Source organism: Lepidochelys kempii, chromosome 19, assembly GCF_965140265.1.
Source record: "Lepidochelys kempii isolate rLepKem1 chromosome 19, rLepKem1.hap2, whole genome shotgun sequence".
Lineage (NCBI taxonomy): Eukaryota > Metazoa > Chordata > Testudines > Cheloniidae > Lepidochelys > Lepidochelys kempii.
In genome coordinates, this window is record NC_133274.1 from 11,838,709 (window position 1) to 11,855,676 (window position 16,968).

The 16,968-nt window shown below is 51.7% G+C and overlaps 1 protein-coding gene across 2 annotated transcripts in view; it reads right to left on the reverse strand.

Moving 5' to 3' along the window:
• Positions 1 to 349: 349 nt before the first annotated feature.
• E2F2 (E2F transcription factor 2) overlaps positions 350 to 16,968 on the reverse strand; it is a 40,153-nt gene continuing 23,534 nt past the window's right edge. Inside the window, exons 7-8 of one of the 2 annotated variants that reach the window (XR_012155621.1) lie at positions 15,957 to 16,533; positions 350 to 403 (exon numbers count right to left, since the gene is read on the reverse strand). Coding sequence is in view for 1 of the 2 variants with exons in the window: in XM_073317667.1 (XP_073173768.1) it covers positions 16,319 to 16,533 (215 nt within the window). In the remaining variant the exon portion in view is untranslated. Of the gene's footprint in view, positions 404 to 11,148; positions 16,534 to 16,968 lie in introns of those variants that run through there. The other variant, XM_073317667.1, reaches the window with a different exon arrangement.

The window sequence follows — 16,968 nt, forward strand, 5'->3', positions numbered from 1 at the left end:
CACAAGTGGGAGCAGGTGCTTTTCCTGGATCCTCTCACACCCTGGCGAAGCTTGTCCATTACCCCGGCGGCATGGGGGTTCTTCCCCCAGGAGCGCCGGGTGAGCTTGTCAGGTTACATTCATGCACCGTTTTTAATATAGGCTTAAATGGCAGCGGCACCAGACCAGAACATGGACTCCAGCCATGTTTTCTTTTCGGCAAGCCCAAAAACGAATTGGAAGAGTTGGCAAAGCTGCCAATGCCCTGATTTTGACTGGGCCATTCTTAAAGTCAAAGGATCAGTTAAAACAAAACAACTGCCACCTCAGAGTATCAGTTGCCTCATGCTGGAAGGATGTTACGCCATGGCCTGACACAGGTAGGTCTCCTCACCGACAGCTGCAGATTTTCAAAGCTGGGCACCTAAAGCAGAAAGACAGTTGTGTGATTCAGGTATTCGCCTAGCACTCAGAATAGATGGGGTCAAGTTTTGCTTCGGTCACAAATTCCGTCGGGCTGGTCACTTTTTGCCTCAGTTTCCCAATCTGTAAAATGGGGATCATTAAACTTCCTTTCTCCCACCCTTTTTCGTCTCATCTAGTTAGCCAGGGAGTGCTCTGTGGCCAGGACTGTCTCTTACACCTAGCACAGCAAGGTCTCTGTCTTACATTAAGCCCCATAATTCACATTTAGGCACCTAAATAACAACTTGATTTTCAAAGCAAAGCCCTGGGAGTGGTGGGGCCAGCATCTCGGAAAATCAAGCTGCCGATTTAGCTGCCAAACCCTGCACTTAGGAACTTTTGAAAAAATTACCCTAAGTGAATTGGTAGCCTAGGGCCAGATTTTTCCAAGGTATTTAGGGACCTGAAGATGCAGCTATGAACCTAATGGGATTTTCAGAAGTGGCTGGCTGCCTAACTCTGAACTCAGTGGGAGTTGGGCACCTAAATACCTTTGCGAATCCCCTACCCGCAAGGTGGTGAGTTGCATCTTTAGGTATCTAAATACCTACCAAAATTTGGCCTTAGCAGCCCACTTCCCACTGAAAGTAAGTAGGACTTAGGTTCCTAAATCAGTTAGGTGCTTTTGAAAATTTGAGCCTTAGCCAAACTGCTGGCCTCCAGGTTTCAGAGATTTGGCCTAAGTCTTAGCTCTTTCAGCCTCAAACAGCCAAATTGCTTCCACTTTAAAAGCAGAACGAATCCCCCAGCAGAGCACCATCTCCTCCCACTCCGGTCCCCAGCCCCTGTCCCATCTGCTCTCTTTCTCCTGGGTGGAGATGATTAACTCTATCCTGTTTATAGGATCCACAGTTGTGGCTTTTAATCCGCAGCGTTAACTCCTGTGTTTAGTTCTCGGAGTGTGAAATACAGCTGCCCTTGCGTCTGCTTTCTCCTGCCATGCCCCACCAGCTTTCTAACCCTTGCAACTTCCAAGCCCGTGTGCGGGGCTCGAGCCAAAGCCCTCCAGAGTCAACGGACGGACACCTAGTGACTTCGGATCAGGGCCCCGAGTCTGAACAAACCCCTCCCCAAACACTCACTGCTGCACAGAGAGGAGGAAGTCAAGGCAGGGTCGCTGGGCCTGCTAGCGATTAGGCTAGGGGGTTAGCCCAGCAGCTGGAAAAATCAAACCACATTTTCCTTCTAATTTGCTGGAAAGGGAAGTCTCCCTATTACAGTTTAGGGATGTCAGGACCCTCGAGTTAACCCTTTGGGTGCTGCCTAATGGAGATGGTCCAGGAGTTCATAATGGATCCCCAGTGCCTCCGCCACATGCCACCTACAGGCACCTGGAAATACTGGGATGGCACTGCCCACTGGCACTTCTGATGAACCCCCCTCCCCCAGCCCCTGCCTTCCACCCAGCCCTGCAGTGCAGCCCGGCAGCCACGGGGTTAACGGGCTCCCTCTCTGGCAGGAATGCGTTTGGGGAAGGGATTTTTCTCCCGCCACACTGGGGTTTCCAGCCCCTTCGCTGCTGCCAGAAGAATGTGATGAATCGAGTGTTTTCAGACCAGCTTTGCGCTGTAATTGCTGTAAGTCGTCGCCACATGGAATCCAGCCCGGCAGCCCCAGCCCTGGGCTGGATAGGAACCCGCACTGCCAGTCTGGCCTGTTCTGCCAGGGTCCATTAGCGGAGGTGGATTGAGACCAAGGTGGAAGGAGCATGGGTGGAGGTGGAGAGGAAGCACCCACTAAAGGACCCCACCACCCCAGCACCTTCAGAACAACTAACCAGGTGGATCCTGTTCAACTGATCACTCTGTGGGCTAAAAATGCAGCAAAGTCTAGGGGACTGAGCAGAGGACTGGGAGCCAGGAACTCCTGATTTCTAACCTCAGCACTGCCACCTGCTGGCCAGGGAACTGAGTAATCACCTTAGCAGGAGGCAAACTGCCAGGTAGGCGTCTTTCCGCAGAGGCTTGGCCGTCAGTTACATTGCCAGCTCAGCACAGCTGCTCCTCCCACACTCCATGCCGTTGGGTGGCTAGTCCGCCTTACCCATGGCATTAGGACTTTGCATTAAGAATGCAAGATTGCAAAGCTGGGGGGGTATATTTTGGATGGCTGTTGGAGATGGAGGGTTGGAGCCGACTGGCACCAGAACTGGAGCCAGGAGGAAGGGGAGCAGGGGGAAGTACATGAGACTTTAACTTCTTATTTCCATTCTTTAAAGGTAAGGGGGCAAGTAGGGCATGTCCCTGCCAGCGGCATCATCACTAAACACAGTCATCATCAGTGAATGTCCAATTTTTTTATCCTGCTTTGGTGTCCCTCTGTGCACGGCTCCCCTGAGGCCAGGAGAACGGGGAGCTGCACCGGCCTGGGAATTAGTGGGTGAAACAGCCCTGTAGCAGCTGCTTGTGACTGATCTGTGCATCTCTAACGTGTGAGCCCCACTTAAAAATGACTGGAAGGAAGACCAGCCCCTCACGGCTAGCAGGGAGAACATCCGCTGGAGGAAACATCCCTGAAGGAGCCCGTGTCAGCACTCACCTTCCAAAATACGCCATGGCCTCACCTGGACTTCAGGAAATTGGAGCCAGGCAGGAGCAGCTGCATATGCCTGTGTAATACAGCAGCAGCTAACCCTATAATTCTCCTCCTTCCCTACCCGTGCAAGCCAGCTCCCTGCACCTTCAGCCACGTCCTAGTAGGACACAGGCAGCTGCCTTCTTGACCAGCAGCAGGGAGCAAACCAGTGACCTCCTGAGCGAACAGCACGAGTCTGCACCACTTGTACAAAAGAGCCAGGCTCTCAAGCAGAGAGGTGTCCTAGACTCACATCCTCTGCAGATAATCATCCGACCCACACCTACCCACCAACCCAGTGGATCACAGAAGGAAAATGTGGGACAAATGAACTGAAACGTGTGTCTGAGAGTGGTGCACCCCATAATTTACAGATCGCAATTTTTCAGTGTAAAGTCTGTTTTTAAGCTGTGTCAGATACAACCATCGTCCCCCGGCTTGTCGATCAGCAGCTGCAGCAGGATTTAAGCCCCTTGCCCATCAGCTCCCTGGCTTTGACCCTTACCACTTGACCTATAGAAGTAGCAGCTAGCCCCTTTCCAGACCAGCTGCTGGAGGAGGATTTAATTTAACCCACATATTACTCACGGGTTACACCATCATTTCGTAGGCAACAGTTGACTTCTGGTGCTCAGGAATCCTGGTTCTATTCTTGGCTTAGGGGGAGACGTGTGGGTAGAGATAGGGCAACCAACACTCTGAAAGGCAGCATGGTGCAGCAGATAAGATTGGGGGTCTCCTCTTAGAGCATTTGGTTGTGGGCCTGCCATGACCTTGCATAAACCCGCTGCTAGCTTATTTAAAAAACGGAAGGAGGGGATTGGTCAGCAGCTGTTCCCTAACAGACTTTGAGGTGGGGTTCATGGTCTTAGTTCATAGGAACTGCGAATGACGTGGGAATTGAAACAGTGCTTTGAAGAGGTTAGATTTGAACTCATGGTTAGAGCTGGGTGAATAACATGTTTCAAGTTTTCTGCAATTCAAAGAAAATTTTAAAAATTGAAACATTTGGACCAAACAAACATTTCATTTCTACTGTGACCATTTTAAAACTTTAAAAACAAAGACCGTGAAAGGGGGTTTTGAAACAAGGAGTCCCTTCAAACCAAAACAATCAAAAGGTTTCATTTCAAAAATGTCTAAACAAACCATTGATGGGGGGGTGGGAACTATTTTTTTTTTAAGTTTGTTTTTTTGACAGAAACAATTCAGCGACATGGACACGAATTTGCAAAATGTTTCACTGTTGCCAAATCTGCACTTTCCTCAGGGAAAAAACCTGATCAAGTCGGGCAAATGGGACAAATGCCCACTTTGCCAAAAAGGGTGGGATGGCCAGGACAGGGCTTAAAAAAGGGAATGCCCTGGCCAAAATGGGATGCACGGTCACACTATGCATCACAGAATTAGGGAAATGCTGGGCTGGAAGGGACTTTGAGCGGTCATCTAGTCCAGCCTCCTGCACTGAGGCAGGACCAAGTAAACCTAGACCAGCCCTGGCAGGTGTTTGTCCAACCGACTCCTGAAAACCTCCAATGATAGGAATTCTCTAACCTCCTTTGGTAGCATGTTCCACAGCTTAACTCCCCTTATGGTTAGAAAGTTTTCCCTAATATCTAACCTAAATCTCCCTTGCTGCAGATTAAGCCCATTACTTCTTGTCCTGCCTTCAGGGCACATGGAGAACAATTGATCCCTGTTCTCTTTATAACAGCCCTTATCCTATGTGAAGACTGATCAGGTCCTCGGTCTTTTTTTTTGCAGACTAAATATGCCCAGTTATTTTAACCTTTCTTCATAGCTCAGGTTTTCTAAACCATGTGTCATTTGTGCTGCTCTCCTCTGACCTCTCTCTGACTTGTCCACATCCTTCCCAAAGCACGGCGCTCAGAATTGGACACAGTACCCCAGGGCTGAGTGCCGAGTGGAGCGGGACAAATACCTCCCATGTCTTATGCAGGACGCTGTTGTTAATACACCCCGGAACGATATTAGCCTTTTCTGCAACTGCGTCCCATTGTTGACTCATATGCCAGTAGAGCCCGCAGATTCCTTTCAGCAGTAGCATCTGCAGTCAGTTAGTCCCCATTGTGTAACTGCATTTGCATTTTACTTAGCACTTGCCTTTACTGAACTGCATCTTGTGGAATTCAGACCAATTCTCCAGCATGTCAAGGTCATTTCAATGTCTAACCCTGTCCTCCAAAGTGCTTGCGACCATCAGCGTGTGTCCCATCGAACCCCCATGCCGTAAGCACTTCAAACTATCCTCAGAGTTTATAGTCTGTGCCTTGGGTTTTGTCGTTTCAGTGAGATTTATACAGAAAGAAAAGGAGGACTTGTGGCACCTTAGAGACTAACCAATGTATTTGAGCATAAGCTTTCGTGAGCTACAGCTCACTTCATCGGATGCATCCGATGAAGTGAGCTGTAGCTCACGAAAGCTCATGCTCAAATAAATTGGTTAGTCTCTAAGGTGCCACAAGTCCTCCTTTTCTTTTTGCGGATACAGACTAACACGGCTGCTACTCTGAAACCTGTCATTTATACAGAAGAAAGAGTTAAAGCTGAACTCTATAACTTTGACGATGGGGCAACTAATGCTGCCCCATTAGAAAAAGATCCCTGATCTTAATGGAATGGGGGAACAGCTGGTGCTGAGAGCACATCTGGCTTGGTGGAGCCAGCTTGTGGTTAGGTGCAGGCAGGCTTCTCCCTCGGGTGGGTTGGTGTTACAGCTATTTAAGGGTCTAGGATGCATGGCTGCCCTCCTGCTTCCCTTTTACCCCCTGCAAGGGCCATCTGACAAGGTATTTCCTCCTGCAGTTGCCAATACTCAGCAAGACCCAGCACAGGCAATTAGGGGACTCAATTTTTCCCCTACAAGCTCTCTGGGGCAGGACAGGGAGGCGACAGAGTGGGAGTCGCTCAGAGCTGTCAATTGCCAGAGGGATCACAATAATACACAAGAAACAGTAGGCCACTCCCCCTGCATCATCCAGGAGCAAGACTCACCGGTGGTGTCCACCCCAGGCCAGGCCAGGCCCGAAGAAGGCCCAGCGTAGAGCTGGTTGGGAGCTTGTCCACTAAAGGTGTTTCCATCCAAAAAAAAAAAAAAGCTGATTTGTCAAAACCAAACCTATCCCCGGGAGAGATTCCACAGATTTCTTGACTCAACAATTTTTGAATTTTTTCCCCCCTGAAACTGGCCAGCTTAATGGAATGATCTGAAATTAGCCGTAGTCTTTCTATTTCCTGGCCGGATGCAAGATGGGATAATTGTTCAAAGTCTCAGTTTTCACAGGAGGAGAAAACCAGTTCCCACCCAGCTCCCCTGGCAGGTTTCCTGCAATGGAGCACACAGAGTAAAGAGCAGTGAGGGTTGGGGGCTGTTTGAGCGCCAGCCTTCAATTCTGGAACCAGGACCAGCAGAGTCGAAGAGTTTGAGCAGTTTTCCAGCATGCCCCTCAATCCCAATCTGTAGCGCAACCTGCTCTTCGACTTGGGGCCCACCCAGGGCTCTGTCAACCCCAGCCAGTAGCCTCTCCTGATATTCCTGTTCTGCCCCACCACATCCCCAAGCGCACACGGATCTGCTGATGTCCCGCAATTCCCACTCCCATCCCCAGGCTCCTCGCACAACAAAGCTCTGCTAAGCTGTATTTGCATTCCCTGTTCTTCCAGACCCAGAGCCTGCAATCAAACTCTGCCAATGCCCCTCATGGCAGCCCTGCAGCCCCTCCACCCCCTGGTTATTCCAGCCCCGGCCTCCCCGCCCAATGCCCCAGGCTTTCCCAGCATTGGCTCTTACCAGACTTTGTCCTTTGTCTCTGGACACCAGCACACAGCTTCTCGCTCTGCCATGGCCTGTGCCCACAGGCAGGGGACTGAGCTCACCAGCCAGTGCCAGGGCTGGCAGAGATGGAACCCAAATCGCATCTGGACCATGAGCACTTCACAGGCATGTATTACACCTCGCAGCACACGCCCCCCTCCCCCGCTTACACGCTCCATCATCGCACCAATTTGCAGATGGGTAAATGAGACACAGGGAGCAGCAGAACAGAGGTGCCTAACCTCTAGGCAACGCTGCCTTCCCACCCCCTATGGCAGGGCCCTTCCAGGTAGTATTTGAAACTGGGGAGTGGGGGGGGGGAAGGTTAGAAGTGGTCAAGGGCTCTCATGTATTCATGCATAAAATTACCTCAAAACAGCCTGAAGGGGAGGTACCCAAATGCTGAGCACTGTCCCCCCGGGAATGTTACATGCTCCCCAGCAGCCCTCCACCAGGCAGAGGCAATCAGTGCAGGAATGGCAGGGGCAGGGAGGGGGGAGTGTTTCATGTCCACCCTCCCCCACGTGCACCAAATGCCTCTTGCTCTACTAAAGCACAGGGATCTCCACCCCCAGGTGCCATCATTAGTAAGACAGGAGCCATTTGGGGAGGCAGTATTGCCTAATGGATAGTGGACTGGCCTGGGACTCAGAAGACATGGGTTCTAGTCCCAGCTCTTCCGTTGGCCTGCAGGTGACCCTGGGCGACCGATTTCCCTTCTCCGTGCCTCAGTTTCCCCATCTGTAAAACAAGGATCATGACACCGACCCTCTTTGTAAAGGGCTTTGCAAACTATTGATAAGAGCAAGGTATCGCCTCCACAGTGGAGCTTTAGGCGAGGCATTGGAGCCCTGGATTCTGTTACTGACTTGCTCTGGGATCCAATGCTTGCCGTAGAATGGCAAGATTCAAAATAAATTGGAGCAATGAAAGTCTAGTGGAGAGAGCACTGGACTGGGAGTCAGGACTCTATTCCCAGCACTGTTGCTGATTCTCTGAGACTAATTTCTCAGAGAAATTAGGGCTAACTAATTTCATCTTGGGTCTCAGTTTTGCCATCTGTAAAATGGGGAGAACCCTTCCCATGAGGCTAAGTACTATGTTAATGAGCCATTTCCTCTGCTGTTGGATTCTTTCTAGTAGTCCCATCCACAGCATAAGGACCCCAGATGCCACAGCCACACTAGAGCATCCAGCCATCTGCATGGATGCAAACTCCTGGCACAGATACAGCTGTGATTTGCACCCCAGAGCAAAGGAACCTTCCTTAAAACTATGGCTGGCTCCACTGGTACAAATCAGAGTTTGTAGCGGTTCCTGCTAGGACCTAGCCCTGCTGCTGCTACAGCAATTCAGTTGGAGCTGCCCTCCCAGTGCATGTCCTTCACAAGAGACAGGGCTCTCTCAAGACGGTCTCAGGCAAACATATCCTACAAGGGATCTTGGGGGAAAAAGCCAGGACCCCCTGAACAGGCCCAGCCCCTTCACTGGGAGCGGTTGGGCGGAGGGAGAAAAGGGGTACAATTCCCCCCCGAGTTTTCAGAGCTGCAATCCCATGCACGACAGAGGTAGTGGTTTGACCACCTCATTACCTTTGCATGTTTAAGTTGCCTGGAAGGGAGCTTGGCCCCTGACATTGATTAAATGGGCCTGAGGCTTTTCCCCCCCGCACTCCTCCACCCAGCAATAAGACATCAGGGTGTCCAGTTAGAGAACATTGCAGGCTTCATGGGGTTAACTGTGCTGGGAAATGGACTGAGAATGCAGCATTTTGCCTTTCCCCTCTAAGTCACTCATCCGTCTTAACTCTCCGTTGGGGCGGGTGGGTGTGGGGTGCTCTATGGGAAGAGAGACCCTTACTCAGGGCTTAATTTGTAATGAAAGAGATGCCAAGGCTCAAGCAAATTATTTTCCATTCATAACGGATGCAGGAAGTCCAGAGGTGCCAGGGCTTAGCCCTGGCACAAATTAAGCCCTGCCCTTCCTGCCACTGGATGCCCTCTACAGGGGCTGTTGGCAGAGGGCTGGGGCATGGAGACCCAGCACCCCTCTCAGGTCAGTGGGGGGGGGGCACTTGAGCAGAGAGGTCAGGCTGCCTGGCAGCCAGGCAGGGCAGAGGAAGGTTGCCCAGCGGTTGCCCAGGCTGGCCCAGCTCCGACGCCAGGTCTCTGCTGAAAGTGTAAAGACAAGGGCCTTAAAAAGGTAGCTTCCAGGCCTTTCAGCCAGAAAGGAGCAGGCATGAGCAGGTGCTGGATGCCGAGCTGCTAGGGACACGTGTTTCTCTCCCTGTCTGGGAAGGGGGGGGTTTGAAGAGTTGGAGAAACTCAGCTCCAAACGCCAACTGGGGCTCAGAATCAAAGTCTGCTGCAGTTTCCACGGTAAACATCTGATGAAGTGAGCTGTAGCTCACGAAAGCTCATGCTCAAATAAATTGGTTAGTCTCTAAGGTGCCACAAGTACTCCTTTTCTTTTTGCGAATACAGACTAACACGGCTGTTCCTCTGAAAAGAATCTAGTTTGTTGCTCTGCACACACCTCCAGCTGGCAATTTCAGCAGTTGGGCACTAGGTGGCGCTACGGGCTAAACCGCCAAAGCCAAAAAAAGCCCTGACACAAACTTTATTGGAGCCTAAAGTTAAGCCCTTAGCCCCCAGGGCAGTAGCCAGATTTCTGCAGGTACTGAGCAACCTCCAAGCACCCCACTCATAGGACCCCTAGCCCTGGGGCGGGGAGCCATACCCATAGGAACGGGTTCCTATTGGTAGCCTACCTGCCCTACGGTCAGGGTTCCTAGGCGCAGGGCTCCCCGAGCTAGGGGCAGGTCCTACAGTAGTCCAAGGGCTCAGCCCCCCAACCCTCGCCCCAGCCCCGAGACTGGAACAGAGCCAGGTTCCTTAGAGCTGCTGCACCCCCACCACCAATTCATAGTCCAACTATCACAGCCCTCTACACGCAGCTTACTGCGGAGACACGTGGGGCAGTTTGTCACAGAATCCACACCATGTGGTTAGAAGCCGCCATGGCCCATCTGACTGCCTGGGCTCTACACCCAGCTCTGCCACTGGCCAGCTGGGTGGCCTTCTGCAAGTCACGGCACCTCTGTGCCTCAGTTTCCCCATCTTTAAAACCAGGGTAATGCTACTAACCGCCTTTATAAAGCACTTGGCGATCAACCGATGAAAACCGCTGCGGTTCAAAAAAGGAATCTAGATGGATAAACAAGAACATCCAGAGGTATCACAGAAGACTTCTGGAAGGGATCTTTTCCTTTCAGCCTTCTGGGCGAGGCAAGCTCTAACTATTGGGATCAGGAAAAAGCTTCCCTGGGGGGAGGTTATCCCATAACTGCTACCAGAAGTGCTATGGCACCATCCTCTGGAGCAACTGGTATCAGTCACTGCTGGAGAGAGAACTAACCATTCCTATGTCCCTAAGTCTAGCAACTCAGGATACCAGGTCCCTGGTCCACGAGCAAAGCATGAACAGAGTCAGGGAGGAAGGATGGATGGCTTTAAGACATCTGATGAAATGAGCTGTAGCTCACGAAAACTTATGCTCAAATAAATTTGTTAGTCTCTAAGGTGCCACAAGTCCTCCTTTTCTTTTTGCGGATACAGATTAACACGGCTGCTACTCTGAAACCTGTCTTTAAGGCCAATGTTTCCCTGCAATCTCTGGTGATGCAGGGCGTTGGTTATTCTCCACCCCACAGTCCTCCAGGCAGAAGGTGGTTGCGAACCCTGCTGCCAGCCCAGGCAAGGAGCTGGAAGAAGGAGACGATTCCTTCTCCACCTCAGCTCTGGCCATTGCTTCAACCCAGGGGGAGCCAGAATCACCACACTACAGTGGAGTCCTAGCCCAGGGAAACAGTGGGGTGCCCTCCCCGCCCAGACTGTCAGAAGTGGGAAAAGCTCACTCTCCATGAGCCAGATCTCTCCTGTCAATGAAGGAGCTCATATGGTGCCTTGTATGAAGTGCATGGCTACCAACAAGCACAGATCACCCTGGAATCGTGAACGACCAAATCTAGGAAGAGAATAGTCACCCCCAACTCTGCCCATTTCTATTTCCCTCTCCCACCACCATCTATTCATTGCCAGGCCTTCTCTCTGGCTGGGTTGAAACAGGTGGGCCTTTGAGCTCAACTCCACTTCTTAGCAGCATCCTTCGAAAGTCACCAGTAGCCCTACCTTCTCTTTCCACCCTCACCTGAAGACCACACTGAATCCGCAGCATTCTCTCTCTCTGCCAGCCTGGGGGACTGGAAACAGAGAAGTTTCACATCAAGAACGGTAGGAGAAAAAAATCCAAACCCTACTGCAACTGGTTTGGTTCCTTTACAGAGAACAGAGGCTCAAAAAAGCATTTTTATTCATTTCTTTTTGCTCACAAACCTTCAAGTGCCGTACGTTTACAAAAGAAACACATTCACACCCACAACACTGTCACACTGGACTTCAGGAGAACCACCCCAGGAATGATTTAAATACACTCACTTAAAAAAAAAGTGTAAAAAGGTGGCTCCCATTATAAATACAGTGCAATAATTCTGTACAATTTTACAAGGTTCAGACAAAAGCCAGCGGCACACCCCGAGCCAGGATCTTTGAAGGATTTCATATGCCATTCACAAAAGAGATTTGGAGATTCAAGAGGGCCTCCCAGGCACTTCTCTTAGGGCTTGTCTATGTGGGGAAACTGACCAGAGTAGCTATCCCACAACAGCTTGAGTGCATTAAATTCAGATCCTAGCTTACTCCAGAATAGCTTCCCCATGTAGACATGCCCTGTTAAGACTCACAACAAGACTGAGCGGCAAAGTACAGATCTGAGATTTTTGGCCTAGACTCATCTCCAGTTAAAAGCCTCACCTGGAAAGCCAGGTCAAGCCAGCAACTGGCATGAGAACTGTTCTACAACAGACAGGATTCCAAACCTGAATGATTAAGTTAATGTTTAACTCTATAGAAAGCAGGTATTAACAAGGAGCCATATACCAGTCTCAGCCCACAGACACTTCAGGTTTATGTACAAAGCAAGTTCAGGATCAGACTTTAAGACAAAACAAAAAACCCCTGACTATTTCCAAAAAAAGCTTATTCTCAATGGGTACAGACACACACCCCTCAAGTCGATTTCAGTGGGCAGCTCTGCCCTGAAAATGAATTATTTTCCAGTGATGCCTTTTTCCAGCCAATTTGCTCCTTGGGCACATGTCTACTCTAAGCGTGCTTTACAGCAAACTAGCATTACCATATGAGCAAAGGGCTCCTGAAGTGGATACAGCTACACTGGTAAAGCTCGTATTGTGAAACCACCCCAACCAACACCTCACCCTGAGTGAAACATACTATACTGGTGAAAGCGACTACATTGCTGTTATCACTGCTTCAACGCTTGAGGTTTCTCGTGGCAAAGCTAAGCCAGCAGAAGTACTTAGCATAGACCTGACCGGAGTCTTGTTTCTTCCATTTTGGCTTTGTCTAGATGAGGATTTAGCAATCTAGTTTTTAGATGGTGTTAACTAGCTCAATCTACCCTTAACTCTGCCCACTTAGCACACGCTAATATACAGCTGGCCTTGTCTAGAGTATTGACAGCTGGTCGCTGGCTTGATCCAATTTACATCTCCTCTGTCAATTCAACCCACACAACACCTTGTGACCCAGGTCGGATCTGACCACCAGTGCTGCTGTGGGGGGGGGGGGGGAGCTGGATTCTAGTCTCCCTTGTGCATCAGAGCAGTTAACGAAGGACATGTGCACACTAGATTTGCCCCCCAATTCATCTGCACTGCCTGCAAATTCCTCTTGTAGACAGGCCAACTGCTACCAGCTTCCATTGGCACTAGTACACCCCACCCCAGCCTATAGCAAGGGCAAGTGCCTGGTCTACTACACCAATTGCTAGCCACAGGTGGCTGGAATTGGGGCAAACCCCCCACTGCAGACAAGGCAGCTCAGACTTCAGTGACACCCGTACAAACCCTGGGATAACGGGATGGTGTGGGCCTCGCCTGGCCAGCAGAACCTTTCTTACTGGGGAGGATGTGCAAGGAGAGAACCCAGTTGGACTCTCCAATGCAAGGGGAAGTTGCAGTTCAAAGAGCCATATCTTTACTCATCCATGGAGCACATTTGAGACACAGCCATGCCACTTCCAGTGCTGGTTTGACTGTCACTTTTACAGCAGGGTTGGACTTGGATTATTCAGGGGGGAGGGGAGATCCTCATAGCACATGGTTGCATTAGGAAAACTGTTTTCCCCATCTCCAGTTCTCGAGGACACACTAATGCTGTTCAGAGTCCCATCTCTGCAGATTCTCCCTGAAAAACCAAGAGCTACAGAGCCCCTGCCAGAGCAACAGTGGCCTTTCGTTTAGGTACATGACAGCCACCTCCAGATGGAGACCTAGTTCCCCGGGACAGTTGCGTATTGAGATGCCAGAAAACATCCTTTGGTTCGATCAGATGCCTGTCCAGAAGGGGCTCGAATGAGCCAGCCCTCCCTTTCTCCATCTCAAGCACAGCCACCTGCAGCTCTTCACACCCCATTTTGGGGAGTTCCCATTCTCACACGCTCCCCTAGACAGGGACACTAGATGGGGGAGCTCCGAGGTGGGTCAGTAAGAACGGAGATCAGCTGAATCCAGCATCTGACCACGAGACTGACTCTGCACTGACACCCCCCTTCCACCCCAATGCCCAAACACACACACAAAGGGGGGCAAATTAACAAAATCAAAACCCTTCCCCCAAGCAGAGATTTCACCCCCAAGCAGAGAGACGTGTCAGAGACTCCATGAGGACTTAGCTATTGATTTTACGTGGAAGGTGCTACCCATCACCATAGTATCCGGGCAGCATTAAACCCCTTTGCTAGATTAAAAGCCAACCAAGTGTTTAATGTTAGCTTCAGTGGACATTTTGGCTACAATACCACAAGCCCCAGTCCTGCAGGGAGAGCCACTGGGCAGATGTGAACGGGATGCGACCCACCCAGCATCCATTGCAGGCTCCGTCTGGCATTCTCCCCAGGCAGGGAGAAGCTGCATTCAAGAAGGGGTTAAGAAAATGTGCTTGTTTCCATTTTTAAGACAGAATTTAATGGGATGTCACATGACAAAATTCCGCACCCGTGAACCAATAGCTATTGTGCAAATATTGAAAACCTGGAAATCCAAACCAGCCTTTCTGGAGGGATGAATTTTGGAGAGAGTGAAATAAAAAGCTACCTTCCCCTTCCCCTCTGGAATTTTGCAAAAAACTATTGACAATGGAATCTGCGGCTAACAAGGTTGCAACACGGTGGAGCCACTCGTTATTACAGGCCAAGTTTTCAGAGGAATTTAGGTCCCTAAAAATGCAGAGAAGCACCTAGTGAGATTCTCAAAATCTGGCAATGAGTGAAAATAAAGGAAGATTAGATCAAAATTTCTGAACTCCGGTAGCTCAGGTTTGCAACCCAAATCCACATGGTTAGGCACCTCTGAGTGGCTTGATTTTAAAGAGGGAGCGGCGCACGCTCAACACCTCAAATTAAAAAAAAGCAAGCCACAATGAGCTGCATAAATATTCGTGTAGGCGCACAGCGCTCGGCCCCCCTGTTTGACCATTTTCACACTAAATGTCCCACTAGCAGATTTAAGTTTAAATTGCAGCTGATCGGGTGTGTGTTTCATGGTGTGCAGATGACTGGTCTCCGATTGGCCGAAGCAGGACATGCACCAAGCCAATCAGAAAGCAGCAAGTCAATAAGCAACCAGCACCAGGACCTTGGTGAACCAGAGTGGTCTGCAAGCCCCTGGCACATCCTGGAAGCCGAACACCATTCTGTTTCAGGGGGCTTGGATAATGGTCCAGATCTCGCCACTGAGACCCTGTCCCCGAGGATCCTAAAGCACAACATGGACACGGGTATTAGTCCCGCCTCACAGGACGCACAGTGGAGGTTAACGGCCTGGTTTTTACAAGGCACAGCGCATGTGCACGGGTCATTCAGACCTCTCTTACGCTACCTTGGCAATCCCAAATTTAATCCACCCTGTTCCCAGAATCTACCATGGAAGGAGAAGAGGTGGGAGCAGTTGGTCTCCTAGGGGACCCAGCCCAGCTTGTGGCACTTGGGGCTCCTCCCACGCTCTGAAACGGATCCCATGCTAAGCCAACAATGAATTTAGAGAAGGGCTGATCCAATCAGGAAGGATCTGGGGTAACCCTGGACTCAGGGACTCACATGGGAACAACAGCCCATTTACTGGATACATGTGACCCTCACAGCAGCCTGCAACGGAGCAGGTCGCTTGGCACCAGTCTAGATGGAGCAGATCCAAGTGACCCACTGAGGGCGAAGGCAGCCAGGCATTTCAGTGAGAGGACGGAGGGGAGAGGGGGTGGGGCCTAGGGTCAGTCGAAGGGGAAGGAGGAGATGCAGTTGGAATCCCTCCCATCGCAGGTGAGTGGGCAGGTGAATCCCTGTCTCACCACGCCCTCCACCCCAGACTCGCTTTGTTTCAAGTTTCATTACAAGATATCAGAGCAGGTCCCTGGTAAGTCCCCCTAGAGGCCATGGCCCTACGGAGGCATTCTCAGCTGACCGTTCACATCAAAAGCCACCTGACGGCTGCAATTACAAACCAGGTTTCACTCTGCATTTCTGGGTTGGCTCGGACCCCGTACGCTCCAAGCAAAACATTCAGGGAGGGGGAAGCAAGACCCATCTGGGTCAGATCCAAAGGGGCCGCCCAGGCCCGGCAGAGCGAAACAGACAAGTGTCCCGCAGCTGCACTGCCGTCACAGATCCCTTTGGGGCCCCCAAGCAGCTGCAGGAGCTGAAGGATTTCTTCATTCACACAAGCGCACGCGTCCCCCACCCTGCCCAGATTTCAGGGAACGGGATCTCTTGCCCCGCCACGCAAATCCCCTGGCAGACCACGGAGCATTCTACTCCCGCTCCGCCCCCCAGACACAGCCACCCTGTGTGTTCTGCAGATGGGTCGCTTCGGGGGCAGGATGAGAAGATTTGCTCTCTATGACAGAGTCCCAGTCTCCCAGGGGCTCCTTGCCCAGCCCCAGCATCCCTGGACAGGCCAGGAACGTGTTACCGGCATGTGTGTGAGGCAGGGAAAAAGGTAAACGGGCAAAGGCGCTCCATTCCTGCAGTAGGTTCTTAGGGCACGTGGTGGGAGACTCTTCCCCAGGTTGCCCTCTGGGGTCTTGCATTGCACTGACTGCTACGCCCAGTCTGTGCTGGCCCCAGCAGCAAGGAAGAGTGGAGGAGGAGCTGTGGAGATCACGCATGGGTGGGGAGGAGCGGGAGGAAGCCCTGCCCCACAGGAGGTCTCCATGCCCCTACTCTGGTGGCCGGGAGGGCAGGGGCTCGGAGTCCATGCTTCAAGTCAGAGCCCCGGACTCCAGCAAGGCCATTAGCACCATAGCAAGGAGGGAGAGGGGCCCCCTCGCCAGCTCAGTTCTTCAGTAGGTCACCAAGGTCATAGGCCTCAAAGAGGTCGCTCACTCCCTCGCCCCCCTCCAGCCCCCACAGGTAGTCGTCCTGGTCGAGAGGCGGGGAGAAGCTGACGAAGGGGGCGGGGTCACCATAGGGCAGCTGGTCCTCTGTCTGCTGCAGCAGGTGATGGGGCATGTCCAGGAGTCCATCCTCCACCTCCATCAGGGGCTCAGCTGGGGAAATCGGAAAGACGGAAGGGAGAGCTTTGGGCGTGCAGCCTGCCCCGGGACAGCAGAGCCCCTGGCACCTCCTTGGGCCAGGTGCCCCACAAGCCCCCCCTCCATTCACCAGCGGCATGGGAGGAGCCTGGTGAGAGCAGACAGTGGGTAGGATTCTACCACCCGGCCCTATCGATGCCCCTGAAACCCAGCCTGCAGCTCGTTATCTCCCGCTGTTCCAGCCCGGGGATCCTCACCCCACCCGCAGCTCTGCCAATGCCTCTCCAACACAACCCGCAGCCCCCCTGCTATTCTAGCCCTGAGCCCCCAGCCAGACCCCGCCCTGCTTTGCTAATGCCCCTCACTCCCAGTCCGTGCAACTGGGCGAGGGCGGGCCGGGGTTCCAGGAAGCCATAAGGGAAGCAGGGCCTTACCAAAGGCCACTTGGCA